The 26,363-nt window shown below is 47.6% G+C and overlaps 1 protein-coding gene across 3 annotated transcripts in view; it reads left to right on the top strand.

Moving 5' to 3' along the window:
- Positions 1–26,363, top strand: part of AGBL1 (ATP/GTP binding protein like 1) — a 730,233-nt gene that overhangs the window by 127,701 nt on the left and 576,169 nt on the right. For all 3 annotated transcript variants that reach the window (XM_032342085.1, XM_032342083.1, XM_032342084.1), the window contains exons 7-11: positions 12,523–12,731; positions 19,339–19,504; positions 20,660–20,727; positions 24,624–24,740; positions 25,765–26,345. In XM_032342085.1, coding sequence (XP_032197976.1) covers positions 12,523–12,731; positions 19,339–19,504; positions 20,660–20,727; positions 24,624–24,740; positions 25,765–26,345 — 1,141 coding nt within the window. The remainder of the gene's footprint in view (positions 1–12,522; positions 12,732–19,338; positions 19,505–20,659; positions 20,728–24,623; positions 24,741–25,764; positions 26,346–26,363) is intronic.

Below are 26,363 nucleotides of genomic sequence, written 5' to 3'. Positions count from 1 at the left end.
TTAAGCGGAAAGGATACTGATTCTCCCCCCGTGCTCCCCTTCCCTGGCCCCTGGGTCAGACTCCTCTGGAGCCCGGTGGGCAGACCTGGACTGGCCAGATGGCAGCATGTGTAGTTCCACTTCTTGCCATGTGGTGGTGCTGTTCTTTTAGTTATCTTGGCTGCAGCAGTGGAATATTTATTTTCAGTGAGTAATTTGTTTATCAGGAGGTTATTTTAATCTAATTTTGGCCATATTTGCTATTCCACACTATCTGTACTTCCCAGCGTTAGCAGCTTGCATGTCTTGAAGGAAATTAGCTGAAGATGGTCTCAGAGGCATTTGCTCAGCCATTATTTAGGGGAGCTGGGAGGAGGCAGGGTGAGTGGAGCCCTGGGTTGGAAAAGCCTCTGGAATTTGTTGCATCCCCAGTGATGTGAGCATGATTGAGCAGGACTTATGGAGGGCAGGGAGCAGCCCCAGCAGCTTTTTTGAGGGCTGCCTCTGGAGAGCAGCAGCGAATCTTGCTGTTCCCTTTCCCCATCTCCCTCACACCCTCACACCCTCCCGACAACCTCTCTCTTCCTCGCTTTTGCCGCCAAGGCTAAAGGCACCACTTAAGGGAAATGCCTGTCTGCCTTCCCACGGCTGGCAATCATCCCTTATCCACTTAATAATGTGCTTCTTGAATTGTTTACTGCTGCTCCTGCAGGACGTAGGAAGCAGGGTGGGGTGTGGAAAGAGAATGGGCTGGGACCCGCTAAGAGTTGCCCAACACAGCAGCATGTCAGTGCAAAGGGCCAGAGTACCTTCAAGGAACAGTGATCATGGCTATTGATTACAGAGCTCTGGCACTTACTAGGCACCTTCCATGCCCATTTTACATACAAGGGAGGTATAGTGAGAAAGGTTCATGAATTTTCCCAAGGTCCCCAACAAGGTCAGCAGAGGGCTAGGATTTGAACTCAGTTATGACTGTCTCTAAAACAGAAAACCTTGGGGTGCCTGGGTGGCCCAGTCAGTTAAACGTCTGCCTTCGGCTCAGGTCATGATCCCAGGGTCCTAGGATCGAGCCCCGCATCGGGCTCCCCTGCTTGTGTTCCTCTCTCGCTGTCTCTCTCTCTGTGTCAAATAAATAAATAGAATCTTTAAAAGAATAAAACAGAAAACCTTTATCTTTCAGAGCTGATCTGTACCCTCCACAAGAAACTGGGGAAGCCTAGACTCTGCTTTTTGATGCCCGGTGTGCTCTTAAATTACTTCTTCATCATTGCACTTGATTTCAGCTCAGCTCTGCAAAAATGGGAGGGCTCCACAAGCTGAGTAGTTTGAGAATGACTTAGAAGAAGATTTCCCCCCCCCCCCAAATTGAGGAAATGGCACATCTTCAGCAGAAAAAATAGAAGCAGAAAGGGGAGGTCCTGATGAATGATGGCCTGGTCTCTCCCTTGCTACCCACTCTTTCCCTGGCTTGCTTTATTTATTTATTTGTTTGTTTATAATTGAAGTGTAGTTGCCATGCACTCTTCTCTTGGTTTCTGACGCACAACATAGTGATTCCATAATTCTGTACGTCATGCAGTGCTCGCCGTGATGAGGGTAGTCTGTCCCCATCTGTCACCATCCAACGTCATTACTATATTATTGGTCATATTCCCTACACTCTGCTTTTTATCCCCTTGACTGACTTATTGGAAAACTCCCTTCTGTGGCTCTTGATTGCCTCCCAAGAAACTTCCGTGGAAGGTCCTCAGGGCTTAAAGGAATCAAGTTTGAAAATTTCTGAAATAATTATTCGTAGGACACTCTCAGAGCTCAGTCTGTTGTCTGAGATTGTGGTTTAAAGATGTGTGGACATGCCCTTCAGGGAGTTTGAAGAGTCTGCTCATTTTTACTATGTGGTGGTCCTAAGGAAGGGCTGATGTGACTCAGAAAGATCCAAAATGTTGTGTTCATTATGGAGCCCTACTGGAGGAACTTTGAAGGCTCTTGGGATTAAGAGACTTAATTAAACAACTGAACCCGGTCTCATTAAATGGGGGAGTTTGAGCAGCCGGTGGAGATGATCATGGTTAGTAGTGTGGGCAGGAAGATGGTGAACCACCCTCCCAAGACAGCCAGGCTGTTCAGGGTACCAGCACTGCATCCAATGGATGTGCACGTGGTGTTGAGTTTTTCCTGCTGGACACAAAAGTGTTGGCTACATAAAATCTTGGAACTGGTCCCGATTTTTACACCATGCAGGATACTGTCTTACAAGAGGTGATCTTGGACTCAGGCGGTCATGTAAAACTAGTTCTGTATCCAGAGCCTTCTCTCTGGCTTGATGATCTGCCTGAAGGTTCTTCCTCCGAAGGCCTCCTCGGGGAGGCTCAGGGTCATGTATGAAGGGTGTTTATTTGCTCAAAGCTCAAACCTCTTACTGTCTGAGGGGATAAGACCTGGTGGAGAACAGTGTTTGCCCTGTGGTCTCAAAGCTGGCTCTTAGGAGACTGTGGATTCCATTCTGAGCCTCTCGAGGTGCATTGCTTAGTGACTGTGCTGGAACCATCTCATCGGTAAGGCAGGAAACACAATACCCTCCAAGGAGACCTGGTAAGATTTAAATAAGGTGCTGGACATGTAGTGGGGGAAATGTAACACTAGACCTTAGTAAATCTCTGTAAAGATCATTTCTCACTTTCCTTTCACCACCATTTTGGAAAATCCTGGGAGTTTCAGGAATTGGTCCCATAAAAGCATAAAGCTTGTTGCAATGTAAATTCATCTTACATCTCCCTGAGTGTCCAAATGATGCATCACTGTTTTCAGCCTCTGTTCCCTCTAGAAGCTGTTTGTTGAATGCAGCATCACTGAATGAACTGGCCCGTTCAGTTGACCCACATACCCTCATTTCCTTTCCAGTCTAGGGAATCAGGGGTTAACATTCAGGATTGCTGAGCTCTCAGTGTTTCAGATTTTAGAACTTGTATCATCCTGGCGTAATGAATGACTGGCTATGGATCAACAAAGATAGAGTATCGCAGAGATTTAAAGAGATAGACAAAAAGATAAACATTTCCCCGCTCTGAAGGGGCACGGGGGCTCCTTCACCACATTCAGGATTGACTGTACAGTTACTCGTTTATGCCGAGGTGTGAGTCAGGTGCTTCCTACAGACATCTGGTATTAGCAGTTTACAAAGCACCTTTTCATGTATGATCCCATTTAATCTTCACGGTCGTCTTGCAAGACAGGTAAATATTTAACTGTAGTATAACAGTGGTTCTCAACGGGAGTTTTGTCCCAGAGGGGCCGTTTAGTGAGGTCTGAAGATGGTTTTGGTGGCCGTGTCTGCGGGGTTGGGGCTCTTGGGGCATCTCTGGGGAGCAGAGGCCAGGATATTGCTGAACCTTCTCCAGTGCACAGAACAGCACCCCCCTGCCCCCATCGCCAGGGAAGAATACTGTCCAGCCCCAGAAGGCTACAGTAGTGCAAGGTTGAGAAACTGTTCTGTAGGGAAAACATTGGGGCCCAATGAGTTTGACTTACTTGCCCAAGATTTCGTATCTTTTTTTTTTTTAATTAATTAAGAAGTAAAAGTTGGCCTAGTCGAAATCCTGTGTAGAGGCACTACGCAAACACGGATGACAATGAGGCTGCTCTAGTGGCAACAGGAGTTTGAGACCCTGTTTTCCCTCTCCTTTAGCCCCTCCCCCAGTCTTAGGGGTGCACAGCAACCACTGCCCTACCCTCCCCCCGCCATGAGACCCAGAGAACACCAGACCCCGTCCTGGCATCCCCAGACTTTTGGGTTTCCCTGCAGCCATTGCTTTTTTTTTTTTTTTGAATAGGGGGTGATAACAGCTTCCTTGTGGTGCTTCAGCAAGGTGTTGGGCCGTGGAGGCAGCTGGAGGTGTAGAGGCCACTTAGGAGGCTACTGTGGACACAGTCTGGGTGGTAGGAGAGAGAACCCGATTGATTGGATCACGGGGCACGGGAGTCAGGTTGCAACCAGCGAGCACAAGGTTCAGGTCCTGTGATTTTATAGTGATGTGCTGCTCAGGCTCCCCGCCTTCCTCCAGCGCCCCCTCCTGGCCCGGAGGCATACTGCAGCACAAGCCTGTTGGACCATGTTTGCAGGGCTTGGCAGGTGCGTTTTCCCCCACAGTCTGTTCCCAGCCAGAAGCAGGGGATGCCACCGACAGACTGATAGCTCTCCTATCAGTCCACGGGGAAAGGCAGTGGGGAAGGCCTCAGCTTTCTCCTTCCTGGTGTTAATCCTGGCTTTCTTTGTCAAGTGTCATCGGATAAGTTGACAGTGGAAAGACAGTCAAGCCAGGAGGGTTTTCTGCAGGGACCCAGAGGGAACAGTGGCTTGTCTTGGGCCTCCCAAGTACTTCTTTCCCTACTGAAGCGTAGACTCAAAATAAAACTCTGGATGGACAGGAAAACTGGAAACATTTAGGTTTAGGCAAAGATGATCATTCCTGAGGGCTTTCTTGCAGAGATGCCATAAACAAATAACCAAAAGGAGAGTGAGGGAATATATCAGCACGATGTACCCCCTCCACTTTTGCTGAACCTGCCATGATGAATGTCCAAGTGGTGGAGGTCATGCATTCTGATCCCTGCCCTCCTTTTCAGTAATCCCCTACTGTTCTTCCTCAAGTTTTTCACCTGGATTTAGCTACAGACTCTTTATTTGTACTCACCAACTTTGGGCTTTTCCACTTGCTGGTGCTCTCTGGATTTCTGGAATTTGCTGCCACGAGAGCTCTGTTTCTTGATTTCATCCTATCTTTCAGGTTCAGTGCTAATATCCTCTCCTCAAAGGGTCTTCCCTGGCCACTCAGTCTGGAGTAGCTGTCCCCTGGTCATTCTACCATTGCTGTTTGAAAATTATTTTTAAGATTTATTTATTTATTTCAGAGAGTGAGAGACAGAGAATGAGGAAGAGCGTGCGTGTGAGCTGGGGGAGGAGCAGAGGGAGAGAGACTCTCAAGTGACTTGCCACTGAGCATAGAGCCCAACGTGGGGCTCAATCCTGGGGCCCTGAGATTTAAGATCTGAGCCAAAACCGAGAGTCAGATGCTTTACTGACTGAGCCCCCACGCGCCACGTCTACCATTACTGTTTTATTAGCAACATAGCACTTGTCACTCTCTGAAATCACCTATATTTTCTTTGCACTACTTGGATCTGTGGCTCTTCAGCTCTGCCCCTGCCCCCGCCCCCCACCACTCCCTGCCATGGGAAACAAGCCCCTTAATAGAAGAGACATGGTCTATCTCATCCCTTGCTGTAGGACTCCTGTGCCTATGCCTGGCCCATGCTGGCACACAGTACTTGCCAAGTGTTTGTTGAACGAATGAATGGTGGTGCCTTGGGTTTTGGGTGAATGAGCATGGTTTTAGTTGACAGTTTACCGAGTGCCTCACCACTGCAGGATCTGGCTTTCAGGACAAAATGCCTCTGCATGTTTGCCAATGCACAGCAAACCTCTCAAGTGATAACCCCTTGCAGAGAACAAATTTCAGATAGTTTTCAAACTAATTGAAAAATTAATCATAGTTCCTCAAATCTAAGCTGTCATTGACTGTAAGATGCACCACTTTTTATGTGCCATGGAGTGAAAAAAACGCTGCCAGCTGTAATTGAAACACTGTTTTTGGTAAGAGGCACTTAATTTTGGAAATGCTAACCTGGGAAAAAAAACACAAGCCTCGGAATGGATAAAGTGCAGGATGTGATTGATCCTTCTCGTGGGATGCCGAGTACTGAACTGGAGGAGTTTGGTGTCCAGAGTGTGTCCGTGATGGTGGTGGCGCCCCCTCCTCTAGCAACGATGCGCTTCCTTAGACTTGGTTCCCACCGAGGGCCCGCGGGAGAGGCAGGTGTGAAATCCGAGGATTTCCTCAGAGTGGTACCACATAGGAATGCCTATGGTTTGGGAATGTCTCTGTGAAGAGGTATTAGAAGGAACTGGTGATTAAGGCACACAAGCAGTAGAAGACTCTAGATTTAAAACTGCTGCGAAGGACATTCTCTAACGCTTTCTATTTCTGGGGCTCATGAAAAGCCTTTTTCCTTTTTTTAAAGGCAGTCAACAGGCAAACAAGATTTGCCTGAAACTAAAATTTACTGACAGTGAAGTTTCCTGAATACACAGCTCTTCTACAAAGAGGGAAAAAAAATGGATATACCTGTAAGTTAATTCAGTGTCATTATTCTTATTTGGGCTAATGATAATCGAGTAGAACTTCCAGGATCAGTGACATTAAGATTAGTTATGCCTCAGTACATGGATGGCGGCTCCTCCCTTGTGAGAGAGCCACGGCCGCAGCTGCCTGGGTTGGGGAGCCAGGAAGAGCTGCCTCAGTCTCTCCTTCCCAGCAGCACCACTCATGTCTGGTCCTGACTTCCGGGCTGGCCTTGTTGAATCAAGGGCTGAGTGACAGGAAGACTCCAAACTTCTCCTCCTGTGACCCGAGGAACTATGTGCCACGTCCTGGGGCCTTTAAAATCTTGTCAAATCTCCAATTAAAAATCAACTCTCTCCCTAATTTGGGGGATTGTGGGGGGGACAGAGAAGATGGAGGGGAGGGTTGGGTGGAGGGGCTGAGCCAAGGTGACATCAGCAGAAAGCCAGGTGTCCCCCAGACACCTTAGGCTTCAGGTGTTCAAATGGCTTTATCTCCAGTAGCCTTTCAGAAACCTTCCTCAGGAAGTTGGTTATTCTGGTAATAGGTAAAAGGCTTCTTCTGGGCACAAAAAAAAAGTGTAAACTGTCATCGCTTCATCATCAAAAGCTTTGGGAGTAACAGTCTGGGGTGTAAGCTTTGGAGGCAGATGGGGAGTCCCATTGGAATCTGGAGAGGTCATTTGTAAGCTCTAAGGACTTCGGGTAGTTTTCTGACTCCTCTCCGCCTCTACACCTTCATCTGTAAAAGGAGGACAGTCGTGCTTATCTCAAAGCATTTTCATGAAATAAATGAGATAATCATTTAAAATGATTAGCCCAGTACTGAGCACATAGAAAACATTCAGTAAATAAATAGTCGGTAATTGTAACTGGTGTTATTATGGGAAAGTAGGCAGCCTGTTGTTCATATAATATGATTTATAAGTCTTGGTAAAAGCCTGCTTTGTCCAGAAATATCTTCTAAATTGACTCCCTGAAAAGACTACAAAAGTAATGTGTTGCAAGGGCAAGCGTATTAGCTGTCAGTACCTCGAGTTTTAATAATGTCTCAAGGGTGGCGTTCTCAGGGGGTTATTACAGAGGGGGAGTGCCATGTCCAAAGTGGGTCTCTCAGTGTGGATTCCTGACAGAGATCAGGCAGTGTTTGTGATGGAATTGCTCGGGGTTGAGGGACACAGTGCAGAGAGGGTTTGGAAGCAAACCTTGCTGAGTAAATGGAAGTTTGATCAGCCCAGCACAGTGGTCTTCTGTTCTGAGAAGGGGCCACTATCCTGAAAAGGACTAGCTGAATTGTTAGTAGTTTGTATGAATGGGATTTTCCTGAAGTTCCTGAAAGAAGCGGTAAGGCTATTTAATTTCCCTAGGCAAGAATTCCTTGAGATGATTATGTCAGAGTCCTCTGTGTGACTGTAGGTGATTTTTGTTCTCAAGAGTGATGGGAACCTGGAGTCCTTGTGTTAATTCCTGGTCAGCTCTGCCTTATCCAAGGCAAGGGTGGGCTAATCACCTCTAGAACATTATCAGTTAAGAGGACCTTAGCACACTAACCTGTCTGCTAGAAAAGCGCTGGCATAATGGGACCCAACTGAGGTAACTTTTGCCAGAGAGGGGAACAGTAAGAGTCTACAGTTTGGGCTTTTCTGCATGCACCCCTGGGATAAAGTGAGCTGTGACCCTCAGGATGTCTGGATGGGGGTGTCTAAGGACAGATGGGCAGCAAAGTAAAGCTGGTGGGATATTCTGGGGGGAGAAGTCATTACGTAGAGATTGAAGAAACTCGGTATATTTTATTTATTTAGGAACTTTCCCTTGGGCAGTTGTCACTGGTCAAAGCTATGTGACGTTTGATGTCATCCTTATGGGGGAGGGGTTTATCATTCACGGAGCACCTGTCCTGTGCCCGGTATTATGCTATGCACTCATCCCCTATAATAGACTTGGGAGGCTGATGTTGTAATTAATCTTTTTTCATCTTGCTTTAGTCTTTGCAGATGATGGCAATCTAGTTCAGACTGGCTAATCAGCTTAAGGAGGGTTACACAGCTAGGAACTGGTAGGACTCAGATTCACAGCAATAGCTCCGTGACTCTGGAGCTCCTGTTCTTGATGAGGCTGCCGCAAAGAATATGTTCACACCTTTGGCCCTTTGGCACTTTATTGTCTAACAATAGAGGGGACGTTGGAATAATAAATGGATTTTGCTTCTGTTGTTAATGACAGTCCCAGCAGGCAACTGGTGTTGAACGCCGAATATGTGCCTGGCATTGAGCTATCAACGTTATATGTATTATCTCATTTAATGTTCTCAACAGCTCCCGAGGAAGGGATATTATTAGTTTTGTCGTTCAGATAAAGACTTAGTGATAGGATCGTGAACCCATATATGTCCTAGGCCACACAGCTAGAAAGCGGTGGAGCTCCCGGCCAGGTACGAGATGTCCCAGAAGTCCCCGTTGACAGCAGGCCCAACAAGGCCATGCAGGGTGTGTGTGGGACTACGGGAAGGATGAGTTTAGAATCTGCACTAACTTGCCTGTCTTGATGGAGAGCTGTTGGTGTTCTTTTGTTCAGCTCATTGCTCTGCTGCACATGCCTCCTTGGCCTCTGTGAAGCCACTGCTTCACCCTCAACGGGCTGATGAAATCCCCAGATACGGGAAACGAAGAGCAGAGAGGAAATTTCCTTTGGTTTTGCCAAGGGGAAGTGGCAGAGGAGTGGGCCACTGGCAGGTGTAATAATCTGGGCCACAGAGCATTTCTCCACTAGCCCGTTGTGGGGAAGAATCTGCCCCGGGAGAAATTCCATCTTTGAGTCTTGAAGGTGTCTAGACTTTCCTCTTTAAAAGACAAACATCTTTGTAGAGATGATCTGGATCTCAAATGCCTTCGGGGGTAGTAGGCAGGTGATTCATTTTGGAAGGGGATGGGGTAAGGCTGAAAAAGGTGAGCTGGTTGCTATGGCAACCTGGGGACCACTGGCCCTGCCCACAGGCATTTACAACATGGCGCGACCAACAGTCTACGGACCTGTCAAAAGGTAACATTTTTTTACCCCTCCTGATTAACAGAGTTCATCGTAGAGAACATGGGGAGTAAGGACTACAGAAAAGCCTAAATCAAATCTGAAAGGTCTAAAGCAAATAGAGTCCTCACTCTCTTCCTGCCCCTTAAGTCCTAGTGCCACCTTGGCAGAGTCCCCTCTAGTTATTCATTGTTTTCTTTTTAGCTGAGTGTGAAAATCTGCTGCATCAGTGGGGTCTGCACTAAAGAAAAACAAAGCGAAACAAAACCACATTTGAACCTCAGAGAAGTAATACCTGGGGTGAAAATAAGGATCTCACTAGGTCAAATTTCAGACTGATAATTAGCTACAAGGAAGACCTGGTTCAGGAGGATATGATCTGGAGAGGCCGAGGTAGGAGGCTATGGAAGGATGGGTTGGAGGGAAGGTCAAGGTTGCGTCCGTGGATTTGCCAAAGGAAAGCTGGCCAGAGAGGACCGTCAGCAGGATGGAGAGCGGGCACTGAGGGTAGCCTTGCGAGGAGATGGGATGCGGAGGGAGATGTAAACTCAGCGCCTCTGTCTGCCCCTCCTACCCACATCTGCCTACTAGTTAAGATGAACCAATCTGCTTGGGAAATCAAAAAATAAAGTATGGGGCAGGAATTTCCAAGAAAACCTTAGCAAGAATCCCTTTATATATAAACAGACTTCAGGGTGGCTGGTCGGGTTTTGAAGAGGGTCGGGGGACCTGGAGCCCTCTCCTGCTCCAGATCCTGAGCTCACCCAAAACCTTCTCTCCTGGCTCTTTGACCACCCTTGGAGAAGTGTCGTTTCTCTCTCAAATCGTCTGGAACTCCTGCACGTCGCTGATCTCGGTGACCCTCATTTCCTTCTTTGTTTCTCCTCCACATTTACTCCTCCTCAGTTTGCTGAATCTCCTCTTGTAGGGTTTCGGTGGCGTACTGACTTGTGCAAGATTCGGTGAGGCAGTCTGAGAGAAAGACTGACGGACGTAGGGATAGTGGGCGAAGGGGGTGTAGCCCTTTTAGATGTTAGTAAACATGGCCGCTTGCGGAGGATTAACAGGAAATCATGAATAAAATCATTAGGATTTAATAATGGCTTTTTCTCTGAGACAATTAAATATTTTTTTCATTATCCACCCCCAAAAAGAGTGAGGGATGAAGGTCATTAAGGTAACATGTTTTTAGTCTCCTACTCTTAAAACAGGTACAAGACAAACCTCTCCCTCCCCTCAGGACCTCTGTGCACTGGTTTTTTTTTTTTTGTTTTTGTTTTTTCTATTCTGGCATTTTTCCAGCAGGCAATACTCTAATACCTCCTACTTAATCCCCAATTTTCTTTTAAACATCAGATATTGGATAGGCTGGAACCTCATTTAAGCAGTGAAGGACTCTGGCGCTCTGTGGCTGGGACCAGCCAAGGAGAGAAATATTTTTGATGCAAAAGAATAATTCAGTAAAGGAGGTAATGAAGGAGATTTAAACCTTTCACAAACACATCAGTGGGCAAATAAAGCTCATTACTCTCAGTTCAGGGTCATGGCTGAATGAAATGTAAAAGTGGGGAAAAAAAAACACCCAACAGTACAAATGGGTCAAAAATCTCCGTGGGGCTCAGCCAAGCCTGACAATTTAGAATTTGACAAACCTGCAGAAAAAAAAAAAATTCCTTTAATATGAGAAAACCCCTCTGGAATAAAGCACTGAATTTTTATGTTATTTTTTCACTTATGTGCACTTACACAGTCTTAGGGAAAAATCTGACTTTGAGCTGAAATTTTGCTTCTCCAGTTACAGCTCAGGGGTTCTCTCTCACACACATTCTCGGCCAGAGGCCTTATGTTGTCTCATAAGCCAGCGTGAAGGGTTTGGGTAATGGAGAAATGTAGTAGTGAGAGCAGAGCTGTAAGAGTTGGGCATTCATGGTGACAGTCTGTCTGTTACAGTCCTGCGATGTGCCTGGCCTGCAGGCGCACAGGTGACCAGCCACCTGCTAGAGAGATCGGGGCTCTGACATGTTTGTCCACTGAGCCTGTAGCCCGGCCGAGGAGGTTATGCTGGAAATGAGCATGTGTTAAGTGCTGAGAGAGGTCTCTTGGACCATTCTTCCCTCTGTGTGTCCTCAAAGAGCATTTAAAGCACGTTTTGGGAAAATCGGGGTATCACACACTTATCCCGCAGGATGTGTGTCTCATGAAGATGTGAAGGGAACCAGGAAAGCCCTCTGTTACATTTCCCCATCAGATGGAAAAAAGCCCCATACCACATCCCCGCCGGGAGGACTTCCAAGCACCGTCCAAACATTGTCAGGGTCCCGTTTTCCCAGTACCACAAGGAATCCGCCTTCTCGTTGGGTAGCCTCGACTATGAGAAATTTCCTCCTGGGGCGGAGCCAGACCTTGAGTCTCCAGAAGCTGACTTCCATGCTCTCAGGAAAACACGCAGCACATCTGTGGCACACAACAGCCTTTCAGCCACGGTGTCTCATTCAGTGACTTCTTCCCAAGCCAGGTCTGGTGATTTACTCAGCCCAGTGACTGTACCCTAAGTCTGCTGAGATTTAGCAAGGAGGAATGGAAATCTGGTAGAAAGGTTTCTCTGTGTCTCTCTCTCTCGCTCATTCTTTCAACCTTGCCTTCCAACACTATTACAGTTTTTTTCTGAACTTTTCAAGGGCAAGTTACAGGTGTTCACATACTCCGATGGTGAATTTCCTAAACATAAGGATTTTCTTTTCCATAAGCACAGTTTATCAGAACTTAATATATGCTGATATAATACTATTAGTGAATTTATAGACTTCATTCAGATTTTACCGACTGTTTCACTAATGCCTTTTGTAGCCAAGGACAAAATTGTTTTCTGACCCAGGATCTAAATTGCAATTGTGTATTGTACTTACATGTTATATAAATCCTTTAGCTCCCCCTCCCTCCCCTCCCCTCCCCTCCCCTCCCCTCCCCTCCCCTCTCTCCTTCCCCTCCTTTTTTTTTTTTTTTTCTTTTTGCCTTACCTTGACATCTTTGAAGTGTATCAGTCAGATGACTGGTAGCATGCCCCTCATTTTGGGTTTGCTGATTTTCCTTATGGTTAAATTCTGGCCGTGCCTTTTGGCCATGAAGACCATAGAGGTGATGCCGTGTCCTTCTCTGTGCAATGCACAAGGTGATGTTCACTTTGATCACTGGAGTAAGGTGGCGTCTGCCAGTTTTCTCCAGTGGAAAGTTATTAGTATCCGTTTACGATAAGTGTCTCGCGGGAGGTGCACCGGACATGCCCAGATGGGTGCGGCCAGGGGAGCCCGCGATTGACATCCCTTTTCCACTGGTTTCAGAGTCCAACAGCCGCAGGGCCGTGAACAGAGGCTATGTCGCCAGCTTGCTCAGGCTGCATCTGGACTGGCACCACCGGGACGCCGCCAATGCCTACGTGCGGATCCGCCGGGCGCTGCTGCTCTGCCTCAGGCACGTTGCCAACCTCCGGTCTGGCAGGGAGGCCTTCCTGGCAGCCCGGGGCATGGAGATCCTCTTCAGCTCCGCCCAGGTAATGAGCCCTGGGGTCACCTCTGCAGGTGGGTGACACCTGGATGGTTCCCGAGGAACACAGCTGTTGAGACTCTCAGTACCTCTCTTGCTGCCTGCTGTGGGCAGAGGCTCTGGATTCAGACCCTCATCTGCTCGTTCACTCCTGCGAGGGTGGATTCATTCATTCCATTACGTGTGTATTGGCTGCGCTGTGCAGTGCGGTGGTCAGGAGTGTCCCCGGCCCTCGTGCTTGATGCTTGTGCAACTTTGAGACCCTCTGGATCTCAGCTTTCCTCTTTTTTGAAAAGAGGAAAATACTAAAGCCTGGCTTGCGGCACGGCCTGACTACATTAACGTAGAGATGTGTTGGATTTAATGGAGTGCTGGCCGCGACTTGGCTGGTTTAGGAGTGTGAGCGGTTGCTGGAATTACTAGCACTGTGGAATCTGGAGGTGACTGCGACAAGCAAGACCCCGGATCTTGTGGGGTAAACATTCTAGCAGGAGAGCCAGATACTAAGGAGGCAACCATTCAACGAGGAGGGTCATTTCATATTGCTCCTTGACATCAGTTAAGTCAGGCCATCCTCGGTGACTCCCCCAGGTGGAGGGAGCACGTGTTCTGCGGGAGGAGCGGAGTCTTCTCTGAGCAGGTGCCACCAAGCTGAGACCTGAATTATTGGAAAAGCCGGTCCTGCCAGGTTCGAGAGGAACAGCATCCCAGGCAGAGGGGAGCACCTGCACGGGCTGGGGCTGCTCGGTATCCCAGTGGGATTTGTAGTCTCTGGTTTCCTGGATTTCAGCCCTTACAACAGTCCTTAAATGCACTTGCTTAGGACTAATTTAAACATCACAGTGCGAGGCTACATGCACCCTCTCTGTGGAGGAGGAGAAGGCTTCCCGAATATCCCTCATCTGCTCACTCCCCTTCGCTGGGGCTAGGGCCCAGCAGCCCTGCTGGATGCACGCGGAGGCATGGAGCTCCCTGCTGTCTGCCCTTTACCTCCTCTTCTCTGCACCCCTTCCCAGGTCTCCTCACTCCGCTCAGACACGCTCCCCTTTTTCTGTACCTGCACACATCCGAGGCAGGGAAGCACTCGAGAGTGCTGTCTTCCCACCGTGGCATCTGCAGATTTTTCTATTAAAACAGCATCCCCCTCTCCGCTGCGTCTGGACGACAACATCGTCCTGGCCTGCAGACTAGTACCTGCCTTCCCATGTGCTGTCACCCGTGGGCTTCTCTCCATCAGTGCGGCTTTCGCAGCCTCTCTGTCATGAACGAGCTGCACGGAACCTTCCTTTTCTCTGGACGAAGCCATGCGTGGAATGTCTCCAAGTGTCACCGTACTTTGTAAGCTGTGTCCCCCCAAATCTCTAGTGAGACACCCCCGCTGCCCCCACTGCTGATGCCTAGCAACCCCCGATGCCAGCTCCTGTGCTCTAGCCAAGTCCTCTGCCTCCTTTGGCTCTTTCTCTGCTCTGGGTTAGGAGGAATTAAAAGGGCAGGAAAGGAAGAAGATGGCCCCGAAGTACGTATCTGTGAGAGGGAGGGGGTGCAGAATGTAGCAAGAGAAGCACAGACAGGAAAGGGCCCATGAGCCGGGAAGCAGGGTGTACGTAAGATCTGTCTACCTGTGTCAGGCTTCATCTTTCTCCTGGTGCCGTAGACTACTGTCTGGGTCCCCCAAACCCATGTGCTGAATCCCTGCTGCCCAAAGTGATGGCATGGGGGAGGTGGGGCCTCCGGAAGGGGTGAGATCATGAGGGTGCAGCCCCCGGGAATGGGATGTGTGCTCTTATTAAGAGAGGCCCCCGACAGCTCCCTGGTCCTCACTGCCTGTGAGAACTCGGCCATCTCCACCAGAAGGCAGGTTCTCCCCAGACGGGGAACCTGCTGGTGCCTAAACCTAGACCTCAGCCTCCAGAGCCGCCTGAAACAAGTGTGGACTGTTTCCAGCCCTGGGTCTGTGGTGTCCTTCCAGGGCAGAGCGGACTGAGACAGCCGCACCCCGCCCCGCAGCCCTCGCTCTTTGGCTGATCTTAATCCGTCCTGTTCATCTCTGGAAACCATGACTACATCTCCAGCAGTTCTGAGTGAGCTCTGAGCCTTTCTAGGCAATTGTCACAGCCAAGGGTGGCGGGAGGAACCCGGGAGTCTCCTGGGGCTGCCGGAACGGAGCACCACAAAGCAGAGTTCATTCTCTCCCAGGCCTGGGGGCTGGAGTCCCAAAGCAAGGTGGCGGCAGGGCTGGTTCCTTCTGGGGCCACGGAGGGGGGATCCTGCCCCAGGCTCTCTGGTAGGTCCTGCTCACAGATTCCGCTGGTGCCTCTCAGCCTGTTGGAGCGGCCCCTCATCTCTGCCTCCAGCTTCACAGGATGTTCTCCCTGGGTGCAAGTCTGTGTCCAAATGCCCCTTTTGGCAAGGACCCCAGTCCTATGGGAGTAGAGCCCACCCTAATGGCCTCACTTTAATTTTTTTCCTTTCATCTTTTGTTTATTTCAATTCCAGTTAGTTAGCATACAGTGTAATACTGGTTTCAGGTGCACCATGCAGTGTTTCCACATCTCCACACGTCTCCTGGTGCTTGTCACGCATTCACTCCTTAATCCCCGTCACCTGTTTCCCCTCCCCCACCCACCTCTCCTCTGGTGACAAGCAGTGAGTTCTCTACGGTTAGGAGTCTGGTTCTGCAAACAGAATTTTATTTTATTTTATTTATTTTAAAAGATTTTATTTATTTAGAAAGAGAGAGAGAATCTCAAGCCAACTCCACGCTGAGTATAGAGCCCAGTGTGGAGCTCAGTGCAGAGGCTCGATCTCAGGACCCTGAGATCATGACCTGAGTGGAAATCAAGAGTCGGACCCTTAACCCACTGAGCCACCCCTGCACCCAGGCAAGCAGGATTTTACAAGCAGTTCTCGGCAGGTCAGTGAAGACTGCGGCTGTTCAGTAAATGAATTCACAGCAAGCTCCCAGCCTCCAGTTTCTTACAGGAGTGGACACAGGATATGAGCAGAGGCCAAACCAGGCCTGTGTGCCAGGCTGCTCTAGCCTGTGGGGCCTCTGCACCCGGGCTGCGTGCCGTAAGCCCAGCACTGCTGTAGCTGTACTGATTTGAGCTGCCCATCAGTCCTCCCCCTTCTGCCAGGGAAGGGACTGCGGTCCTGGGATGGCCAACAAGGGAACCTGGGATCTAGTCTATGTCATCGTGGTGGCTGTTTGCAAATTACAGTGATGCTGCCGCTGGTGTGCCCATAATAGCCAAAGACGAGGAAGAGACAGAATCAGAGGGACGAGGAGGAGAGGGAAGGGGAGGGGGAGGAGAGAGGGGAAGAAGAAGAGGAGGGCAGAACTTTCTAGACCATGAAAAGAAATTCTGATTTTATTTCTATCAGGTTTGAAGCAAGGGAGTGACATGATACAATGTATGCTTTTTGTTTTTTTTTAATTGTGATAAAATCTGTACGACATAAAGTTGGCCATCTTGGCCATTTTCAAATATACAGTTTGGTTGTATCAAGTGCACCCACACTGTTGTATAACCCATCTCCAGAACTCTTTTCATCTTGCAGAACCGAAACTCTATACCCATTAAACTGATTGATGACCTTAAAGGACCATTCCGGCTGCCGTTTGGACAGGAGGGCATCCGGGGGCACAGAAAGAAGGAGGGGGGCGGGGGTTAGCTCAGAGAGAGATGCAGACGGTGTTGGCTCGTGGGGAGGAGAACTGGAACTTACAATAACGCTTTCTGGATTTTTCCACTAAAGTGTCTCATTTTCTTATTGTGAAAGTTATTACCAGGGCTCTGTGCTGAGTAGCAGTGGCCTTCTGGGATCTCCTTTTGCATTCTTAGGAGATTTTAGGAGTTTTGTGCTGCCTGTTGACATCCTGCTAGCGACCACGTACTGTGCAGTATTGGACAGGCACTTTGCCTATTTTAACTCTAATTCACACACCTCCTTATGACAGAAGTTCTGTTAACATCTCTGCTCTACAGACGAGGGAAGGATAGCGCAGAGCGGGTGTAGCAGCTTGCCAGGGTGATGCTGTTCGTGGTCACGGGCCGGGACTTGAATTCAGGTGGTCTTGCTCCAGGATTTGAGCCGAGTGCTATACAGCAACCCCCCACCCCCTGCCTGCCAAGACCCCCAGTGGATGCCTGAAACTGGAGAGTACCAAAGCCATATCCACTCTGTTTTTTTCCTGTGCAATCATGCCTGTGATAAAATTAATTTATAAATTAAGCACAGCAAGAGATTAGCACCAGCAACAATTATAACATTGAACAATTACAGCAATATGCTATTATAAAAATTGTGAGGATATGGTCCCTCCCTCTTGAGATACCTTTCTGTGCTGTCCTCATCCTTCTCGGGATGATATGAGATGATAAACTGCCCACGTGGTGGGATGAAGTGAGGCACTGGGACGTAGCGTGAGGCGGTCGACCTTCTGACGATACTGCAGAAAGAGCGTCGTCTGCTTCCAGACTGGGCTTGACCGCGGCCAGCTCAGATCTGGGAATCACAGAACCGTGATAAGGAGCTACTTTCCTCTCGCTTGCCCTCATCTCGCAGAAGTATTGTATTTATTATTCCAAAGCTAATCCAGAGACGTTACGTGTGAATTGAATATGGTAAGCGCTGTCATATTTCATCATCTTTTCCAAGTAGCAGATGTATTATTGGAAGTGATGGGGAATGTGAGCCAGAAATTTTCACCTTTGCCCCCAATTCTGAGACAGTTGTTCTCAGGGATCCTGTTTCTTGGGGTCTTGTCATCTTTGATGCAGAGCCGCCCAAGTGCCATCCCTGGGGTAGCAGGAGGCTGACAGCGAGGCCCCCTTAAATTTTGCATCCAGAGCGCCTCCCGTGGGCCACCTCCCGCCCAGCCCTGGGGGCTGGAAGTACCTGTTTCTTAACACTAGGGAAACCTTGGCAGGTGACTATGGAAGCAAGCATGATTTTAAAATTCATAAAAGTTTTCCGCAGACTGTGTTTACTACACTGTTTGCTACCAACCTGATTTAGGCAGTCATTCACTAAAATCCTAATACCTTGGTTCTGTTGATTTTAATACCTTGTGTATCCCCCATATTCATGGTGTGGCCCCACCTATCAGGACAGGTGAACTTGCCTCTGTCCTTCCTCTCACTGGCCACCTGCACCATCCCATGCAAAGCAAAACACAGCATTATTGCCACATTCATCAATAATGGTACCAGTGACAATCACAGACACAACTGACTTCCAAAAGTTTTGACAGTTCCCTGGCTTGTTCCTGGCTTTGTGCTTCCTAAGAATAAAGCTCAGAACCTGACCCATGATGAGCCACCTCTCTCCCTCTCTCCCTACCCCAGACTCAGTTCTCGCTCTTTCCAGTAACAGTACTTTTCACAAAGCACTAGACACCATTTGACCAGTCTCAGGGGTGAGGTAGCCTTGACTGATTCCTTTTCCATGGAGAGTGTTTCCTGCTGTGGGTTCAGGACACCTGATGGGAACCATTTGAGCACACAGAAGGGGAAATAGCATTCTTGATTGTGTTAAAACATTCCTGGTTTGAACCTTGGGCTAACTGGTTTTTGCTTTTGTTCTTGTTTCTTTAATCATTTGGATAGTTTGAATTCATGGCTAAAAGTTTGTTAAATTTTTTTCTCCTTTTTTTTTTTCTTTTTAAATGTGGAGCTGCCTGTAATGTGGGCCTGGAGATACCGTAGTGTGGCATCATCACAGCCCTCTCCCCTGGGACAAGTGCTCGGCATCCTCCCTGTCTCCTACTATGACTCGTTGGCCCTAGAGCTCACTCGGAACCCCTGGGAATAGCAGATTAGAAGCTCACTCTTGGCAACTTTCTGCACAAAGTCAGTAGACAAAGCATTTACTAAGAGCCTGAAGAAAATGGCCTAGTTTTGCCAAAGAGTTACCGACTTACTCCCAGCCCTCTGTCTCAATTTAGTAAACTTGTTTTTGCATTTTTCAAAGTGTCTGAAAAGAAGGGTCTTGTCAGGTTCCATCAGTATCAAAATGTTACATCTGCAAACCCAATTTTCCTTTGCTTTGGGTAGGTACCAAGAGGGCTCAACACCGTGGGCTTTGAGAACAGGCATGTTATTTAATTTAGGTGCTTGGGATTTACTTAGTCTTTTTTTCTGATTTCATATTTTATCTTTTTCCTTTATGGTTTTCTATTCAGGTAATAGCTGAAAGAGAAGAGTAAGCCTTCCATCAATTTGGCTACTCATTCTCTAATTTAGGCAGTAATTCACAATGACACCATGATGGCTGAAGGAAGTTCCTCCCCCCGCCCCTTTCCTGGGCTCTCCTGGATAATGTCTTCCCTTAGCCACAGCATCCCCTGAAAGACCTTTGAGTCTATTTTCGGACTTAATTCCTTCCAATCACATATGAGCTGTGAAAAAGAAAGAAAAATGTTTCAGATGATGCCCTGGGCCAAAGCAGATTCTACATTAGACGGAATTCTCCATTAGAACGTTCCAGGTAGACCTTCTCTGTGAAGGACGTTTGCTGTCCACATGTGTAAGCCATGACTGGAACTACCGATCTAACAAGGGCACCCTGAGTAAGGTGTCGGCATCTGACAGGGTCTTCTCTTTGTTCAGAACTGCCTGGACGACAAACGCTTGGAGCCTGTCATCTCCGTCATGATTCAGATCCTGAGGCAGTGTTACCCCAGGAGCCCGCTTCCCTTGGTCACATCCAGCAGCGCGTATGCCTTCCCGGTCCCGGGGAGCATCCCCCCTGAGCCTCCATGTGCTCTAACTGAAGGTAAAGCCAGTGGGTGACGATGAGCTTTCCGGCCAGTCTTGCAGGTTGGCAGTATTTCAGAAGGACCTAGATGAAAGTAGCATCAGTGCTTTTGCCGGGTAACCATAAATTTCCAAGAAGCTAATTAGGGAAATGTATGAAAAAAGCAAGCTTTCCATAGACGGAATGAACAGATACTAAGATCACTTATTTTGTTCTTAATTATTAACTGTAGCCACTTTGCCCGGTGGCTGTTGAATGCCTGTACAGTCATCTCAGCTAATTTAAAAAAAAAAAAGTATATCCTCGGTCCCATGATTGAGGCTCTCTACTGTACTGACTCGCTCTGGAATTAATTTGCCTTAAGGACGAACTTGAAATAAAGCTTTGGCTAGTTACAAGCCCATGCTAGTCACATTACATGCTTGAAAGTAGGATTATTTAATCTCTGTGAAGAATTTGCTGTCGAAAGATTCTAATGCCTTTCAACCCTGCCCTCCTTTCACGGAACAGAGTTCCCTTGGCATCCTCTTGCCACAATGGCCCTGGATGCTTTCTGTGGTCTTTTGTTGTAACTAAGTCCCTTCTTATCAAAATTAGGGAGTTAGTCAAGGTGCTGAATTACAGCGAATTTTGCCTGTATGTGATCTCTAAACTTTGGCGATGTTGTTTGCATAAATAGTTGTAAGTTGGGCAGGGCAACCCAGAATGGTGTTCATGTGTCGTTTTTTTGTTTTCTGTTTTTTTCTTTTAAAGAGTTTATTTATTTATTTGAGAGAGAGAGAGAGAGAGCAGGAGAGCTGAGAAGGTCAGAGGGAGAAGCAGGCTCCCCATGGAGCCAGGAGCGCAATGTGGGACTTGATCCTGGGAGTCCAGGATCATGACCTGAGCCGAAGGCAGTTAGTTGCCCAGCCAACTGAGCCACCCAGGTGCCCTGTTCATGTGTTCTTTTATACTGCGCTCGCTCTGCCTTCGACATGGGGCAGTTTAGACTTCATGGGATGGTGCTTCCCTGTGCCTCTGTGTGTATGATTTGCACGTGCCAGTAAGTGTCAGGGTGTTGGGGGACAGTGCCCTTGATAATGAGAAAAAGGAGAACTAGCCACTGTGTGGTGAGAACCCAGATCCGAGGCACAGGGAAAGCTGCAACCATTTTCTGTCTCTTTCTCCATGCAGAGGATTTTGAAGATGATGCTGACGAAGAAGTGGATCAAGATTCAGACTCCGAAGATACGAAAGAGCAAGTAAGTACAGCAGCCCTCACTTCCAGGGCTCTCCATATTCACGTGGTCCAGAGGGAAACACGCCTCTCTGTGTCCAGCTAAGACCAGTGTAACTTGTAAGGAGACACTTCTGTACTTCCACGCCAATGCCTGGCACACAGTGGTGCTCAATAAATGACAGCTACGATTGTCGACTTCCACCCTGGTAGGTCCCGAGCAATGTCTTGTTGTAAAGTTGGAGGCCCTCCATTACCGAGGCTCTAATGTCCTGTCAGGATGAGCCTCTCGATAGACCCTTCTGGTTGGTATATGTAATCGTGCGAATGGCATCCGGGCAGAGACCATGGAAACATTTCCTAGCAAATTCTCTCTGGTCGATCTGTGCTTGGATCTCCTGTGGTGTTCACTTCCATTCACCGCCCAGTCTGTGCGAACTGTGCTCACTCGGGTATGGGATGTGTATGCGGGCCAGCGGGGGAGGGGGGGCTCTTTGGTCTCTGTCCCATGATGACCCATGGTATGTAGAGCAGAGGTTAGCAAACTTTCTGTAAAAGATCAGACAAGGTTAGTCTAGGCTTTGTGGACCTCTAGTCTCGGCCATAATTGCTCAGTGTCACTGTGATCACACAGAAGCAACTGCAGACAGTAGGTAAATGGCTGGGCACGGCTGGATTCCGGTAAAACTGTTCTTGATGAGAAACAGGCCATGGGACATAGTCCACTGACTGCACTTCTAGAAAACGACTTTTGTCATTTCGCTGGAGAATTCTTTGCCATGGGGGATTATCCTGTGCATCGTAGGATGGTTGGCAAGGCCCTCGGCTTCTCCTCACCAGATACTGGGAGCACCTACCCTTGGCTCCTCCCTCCCCTGAAAGTCATGAACCAAAAATGTCTCCAGGAATTGCTGAGTGTCTTTTGGTGGGGGGAGCAATGTCACTGTCCCAGAATAATGACAATGTGTCTCTGAGTTAGAATTCTGCTTCTGTTTCTGTTGGCAGAGATGGATGTGGACCAGCTCTTTCAAATGAGAGCCCCTTAAATTTGTCATCTGCAAAATAAGACTGAAAAGTAGATGCTACTTTTTATAACACTCCTGGAGATGAAACCTGAATTAAAAAAAAAAAAAGTCGATGGTCTGTTTATTTGCCTGTCATTGTCCATCCATCCATCCATCCACCAACCTCCTCTTTTCCTTCCCTTCCCTCCTACCTCCCTACCTATCTAGAGAGTTCTCTGGAGTTGAGAGTTCTCTATAATAAGATGGTAGCTGCAGACTTGTAGAGGCTATGGCTCAGTCTCTAGGTTAAGACTGTAGGTTAAGAGCGCTCAGTCTCTAGGTTAAGACCGCTATTGACCCTTCAGTGTTCTCAGGGTTTTGTTGATAAATGGAATCATTTCCGAAGTCATCAGTAGCAAATTGGGTCTTTGCTGTGGCCTGGCAGCACAGGCCTATTGTGTACTCTGAGTTATTTGAATAATACAGTGCTGCGGCGATCATTTGTCAATGACACTTCCCCTACCGTCTTCCTTGCTGTTTGATGACTGGCTGTCTGATGCAGAGTGCTGTCGCCTCCTGTATCTAATGTGCAGGGACAAGCGGCACGCCTGTGCCTGACTTAGGCTGTTTGGAGCGGAGTGCTCAGGACGGTCTCCTTCTCCCCCACCGCGCTGCAGATGATGGTGGGTTGGGGAGGAGAGAAACCTAAACAAATCAACAAATCCAGCTGGGAAAGCAGCACAGGACAAATTGGTGAGGGCCTGGAAACTATTCATCAAAGTCTTCGGGCCAAAAGCAGAGGATGAGAAGTCAGTGGGTGAGCGTGAGTTGTAGAGAAATGGGGCACATCGGAATCAGGGCTTGGTTCTGGGGTGTTGCAAAAGAGCAAGGGAACTGGTGCTCCAGCAAACTGATTTTCCTTCGTGAACCCAGAAGCATTTGCTGCAAGAAATGTGGGCAAGAAGCCAGGAATATTTGTTTCTGGTCATAGATCTGACCCAGGCTGTTAACTGATGGCCTTTTCATTTGAAAATTCTTAGTTAATAATTGGGCTCAGCTGTTTAGAAAGAATGATTAAAAGGAACTTTTGTAAGGGTCTTGAGAATGGAAAGTTGGGTGCTTTTCTTTGAAAACTCAACGTCAACATAAGAAAAGAGAAACTTAAAAGAATTACAGACCAGATGTTGGCTATGTTTTTTTTTTCTTTTAATATATATTTTTTATTCTTGGCAAACACAGCTGTTAGACTTGGACAAGCTCTGAAGCAGAGGAGGGTAAACAGAGTGGCCTCAAGCAATCCTCTGCTTTGCTTCCTCTTTCCTTCCTTTTTAGTTTTTTGTTTCTTGCAGGTACTTCCTTGGCCGTGATCCATGTGAGAGGCTACAGGCTAAGTTCCTGGGGATGGTAATACGATACAAAAGCAAACAAGACATAGATTTTTATTTTCAAGGAGTTTGCAGTCTAGTGAACTTAGAGATTATCCCTACCAGAGTTCAAGTCACCATCTTTGAAAGGGTGGTGAGCTCAAGTGTCAGGCTGGGGAAAGTCAATCATATTGGAAGGGTCCAATCTGAGGAAGAAGGACCAGAAAGCATGATCTGGATTATTTGGGTCCCAGAATCCTAAATGAGGAACCCTGTTTGGGTTGCTGTGAGAACACGGAGGCAGGCCCATCGCTGAATAAGTATAAGTGGCCTTTATAAGAAATACAGAAGAAGGGTAGAACCCACCTGAGTGCCTGGATACTCAGGGACGGAGATACAAAGCTTTGGGGGACCAGAGATGGTCTCTGTTACCACTACTCTACTTCGCTGTTATACTGAGAAACCAACCATGGAAGGATGTGGCTGTGTTCCAATAAAACTTTATTTACAAAAACCCAACAGTTGCTTATAGTTAGTTACCTCCTGCTCTCAAGATCGGTAGGTCTCCCAACCCCATGTAGAATGCATTAGGCAGCAACTCATGGGCTACATGACACTCCTTACTCCAGACATGCCAGCCTTACTCGCTAGTGGTGCCAGATTGGGTTTCCATTGGTACTACTTCCCACAACTTCCCACAACCCAGTGCCCCTCTCAATATATCCATGGCATTTATCACCATTGGAAGTGACCTTCTTTATTTGTTTGCTGTCTTCCTTCTCTCCCCAGAAGGCAGATTCCACAGAACATCGACCTTTGTCTATTCCGTTACCACTAACTCTTCAGTACTCAGAATGGTACCTGCTCATAGTAGGTGCTCATTAAACGTTTTTGAGAAGACCGAGGGACCTAAGTGGCAAGGGGGATAGAAGAATAGGTGCAGTGGTTGTCATTCTGTGGATGCTGGTGGTGGCAAGACACAGAATTCTTTCTTATTGCACTTTACTAATTTTTATATAAATTGGTTATTTATGGTGAGGACTGATAAATCCTGTGATGGATGCTGAGAAAATTTGTATACATTCTTTCTTTTCTTTTCTTTTTTAAAGATTTTATTTATTTATTTGACAGATCAAAAGTAGGCAGAGAGGCAGGCAGAGAGAGAGAGGAGGAGACAGGCTCCCTGCTGAGCAGAGAGCCCCATGTGGGGCTTGATCCCAGGACCCTGAGATCATGACCTGAGCCAAAAGCAGATGCTTAACCCACTGAGCCACCCAGGCACCCCTACATTCTTTCTTTTCATTAAGAAGTATACAACCTGACGTCTTGAATTCTCCTTAGCATAGGCTAGCACTATAATTTGGAATCAAGGAAACCATGTCCCAAGATTCTGAAAATTTGCACATGTAGTAGCTTGACTTGATGCTTCTCAGGGTGGCTGTCTTGAGTGTAATATATATATATATATATTAGATATAGATATAGATATAGATAGATATACAGATATAGATAGATATACAGATATAGATATATATTTCTATATTCCACTATAGGATGATGACTTGGAAACAGATGTGAACAAGCTGAGTTCCAAGCCTGGTCTTGACCGGCCTGAAGAGGAGCTGAGGCAGTATGAGGCCATGTGCCTGGAGCTCTCCTGCAGCTTTGAGGTAGGACATATGCCGTGGTTCTGCTCCCTGGTGATGCATGGTGGGTTCTTTGCAGAACGTGAGAGGCCAAGCAGGAGGTCTCCAGATGGAGAGCATTGCTTATCATTAGCAATCTGCTTCTGGGGTCTTTCTGAGAGTGAAGCAGAAGGCTAAGCAAAATGTGAAAAAGGGGGCCTAGCTGGATGCAGGCAAGGCACCTGGCGCCGAGATGGGCATAGGATGACCGTACGCATCACCGCCTATTGTCCGGAGGACAAAGTGCCTTGTCCTCACGTCCTGAAAGTGCACTGAAAATTCTCGATGATTTCTTGTTCCCCTGCACGATGGGAAAGTTGTCCTAGATGGCTTTCTGAAGGTGGCAAGTCCGATTCCAGGGTTTTTTGAGTAGAAACAAATTGAGAACCTTCCACCTGGTGAGGTAGTGGCTAATTGCTGCTCCCACTATGGTTGCTGTTGTCAAGATTTTAGATCTGCCTTTGGATCTCTGTTATTTTCTTATGGCTCTTAGTATATCGTGAATTTGCCCACCTCTAAGCATACCACTAAATCCCGTGGAGAAGGGGGGCAGCATATTCTGTTTTACTCCAGAAAACCGAAGGGGATCAGTTGGTAAAAATTTCAGCAAAGGAAATTTCAGTTCAGTGTAAGGAATACTTTTTTTTTTTCCCCCAAAAACAATCAGAATGGTCCTCAAGTAAAAGGTGTTGCCTTGGGGTGTAGTGAAAATAATGTAAATAAGTTTGTTCAACCAGGCTGTAAGTTTTGGGCATGTTCCAGAGGGCATTTGTATGCTCTGTAGAATTACACTAGACCCACCCAATGCCCCTTCCAAACATGAGTTTCTATGATTCTCCCATTTCTTTGATTCTTGAAGCTAGCCTTTTCTTGTCTGACCTTGGAAAAAGCTTCTTAATTCACAGGGTTTAAGCTTAACTCTGTGCCCGGAGAGTAAGAATAGGGGTCACATTGTATTTTCTATCAGGAAGGAAACACTGACATATTCTTTTTCAATTTAAACCCTAAGGAACTTGAGTCTAAACCTGGAGATAATTTGAACTTTGAAGAGCCTCAGGATGCCGAGCACTACCACATTCCGCCTGTGACCTCCCCAAAGCAGCATTATTTGACTAAGGACCAAAGCTCCTGGGGGCAGGAAAGAGAAGCCATGGTCCAGACTTCTCTTCTGAGCATGGTGAAGATGGGAAGGTCCACCATGCATCCAGCCTCCAAAAGAGGCCCTGGGATGAATGCATACCAAAATATGCAGTCAAATGGTCTTGGGAAAGATTCTTCTGGAAGAGAAGCCCCTGACAGTCAAGCTTCCCTCAAACAGGATGCTTGGGACATAGACGTGATTTCCTGCCCAATGATGAGTGCCTCCCTCTCCAATTCTGCTAGGCCTACAGAAACTGCTGAAGTAATAGATAAGCTTCTGCAGACACATCCCAAGCATATCCCCTTCCATGACCCCCATCTCTATATGGCCAAAGCCAGAAGAACCAGATCTGTGGCTGACTTCAAGAAGATGGCATTTCCCGACCTCTGGGGTCACCGTCCACCTCCCTCTGCTCAGTCCATGCTGGAACGCAAATGTGGAGTCCAAAGGTGACATTGGTGCTGATT

This window comes from Mustela erminea, chromosome 5 (genome assembly GCF_009829155.1).
Source record: "Mustela erminea isolate mMusErm1 chromosome 5, mMusErm1.Pri, whole genome shotgun sequence".
In the NCBI taxonomy this organism is placed as follows: Eukaryota; Metazoa; Chordata; class Mammalia; order Carnivora; family Mustelidae; genus Mustela; species Mustela erminea.
The sequence above is the reverse complement of the archived record's forward strand: the minus strand, read 5'-3'. Positions and strand labels throughout refer to the sequence as shown.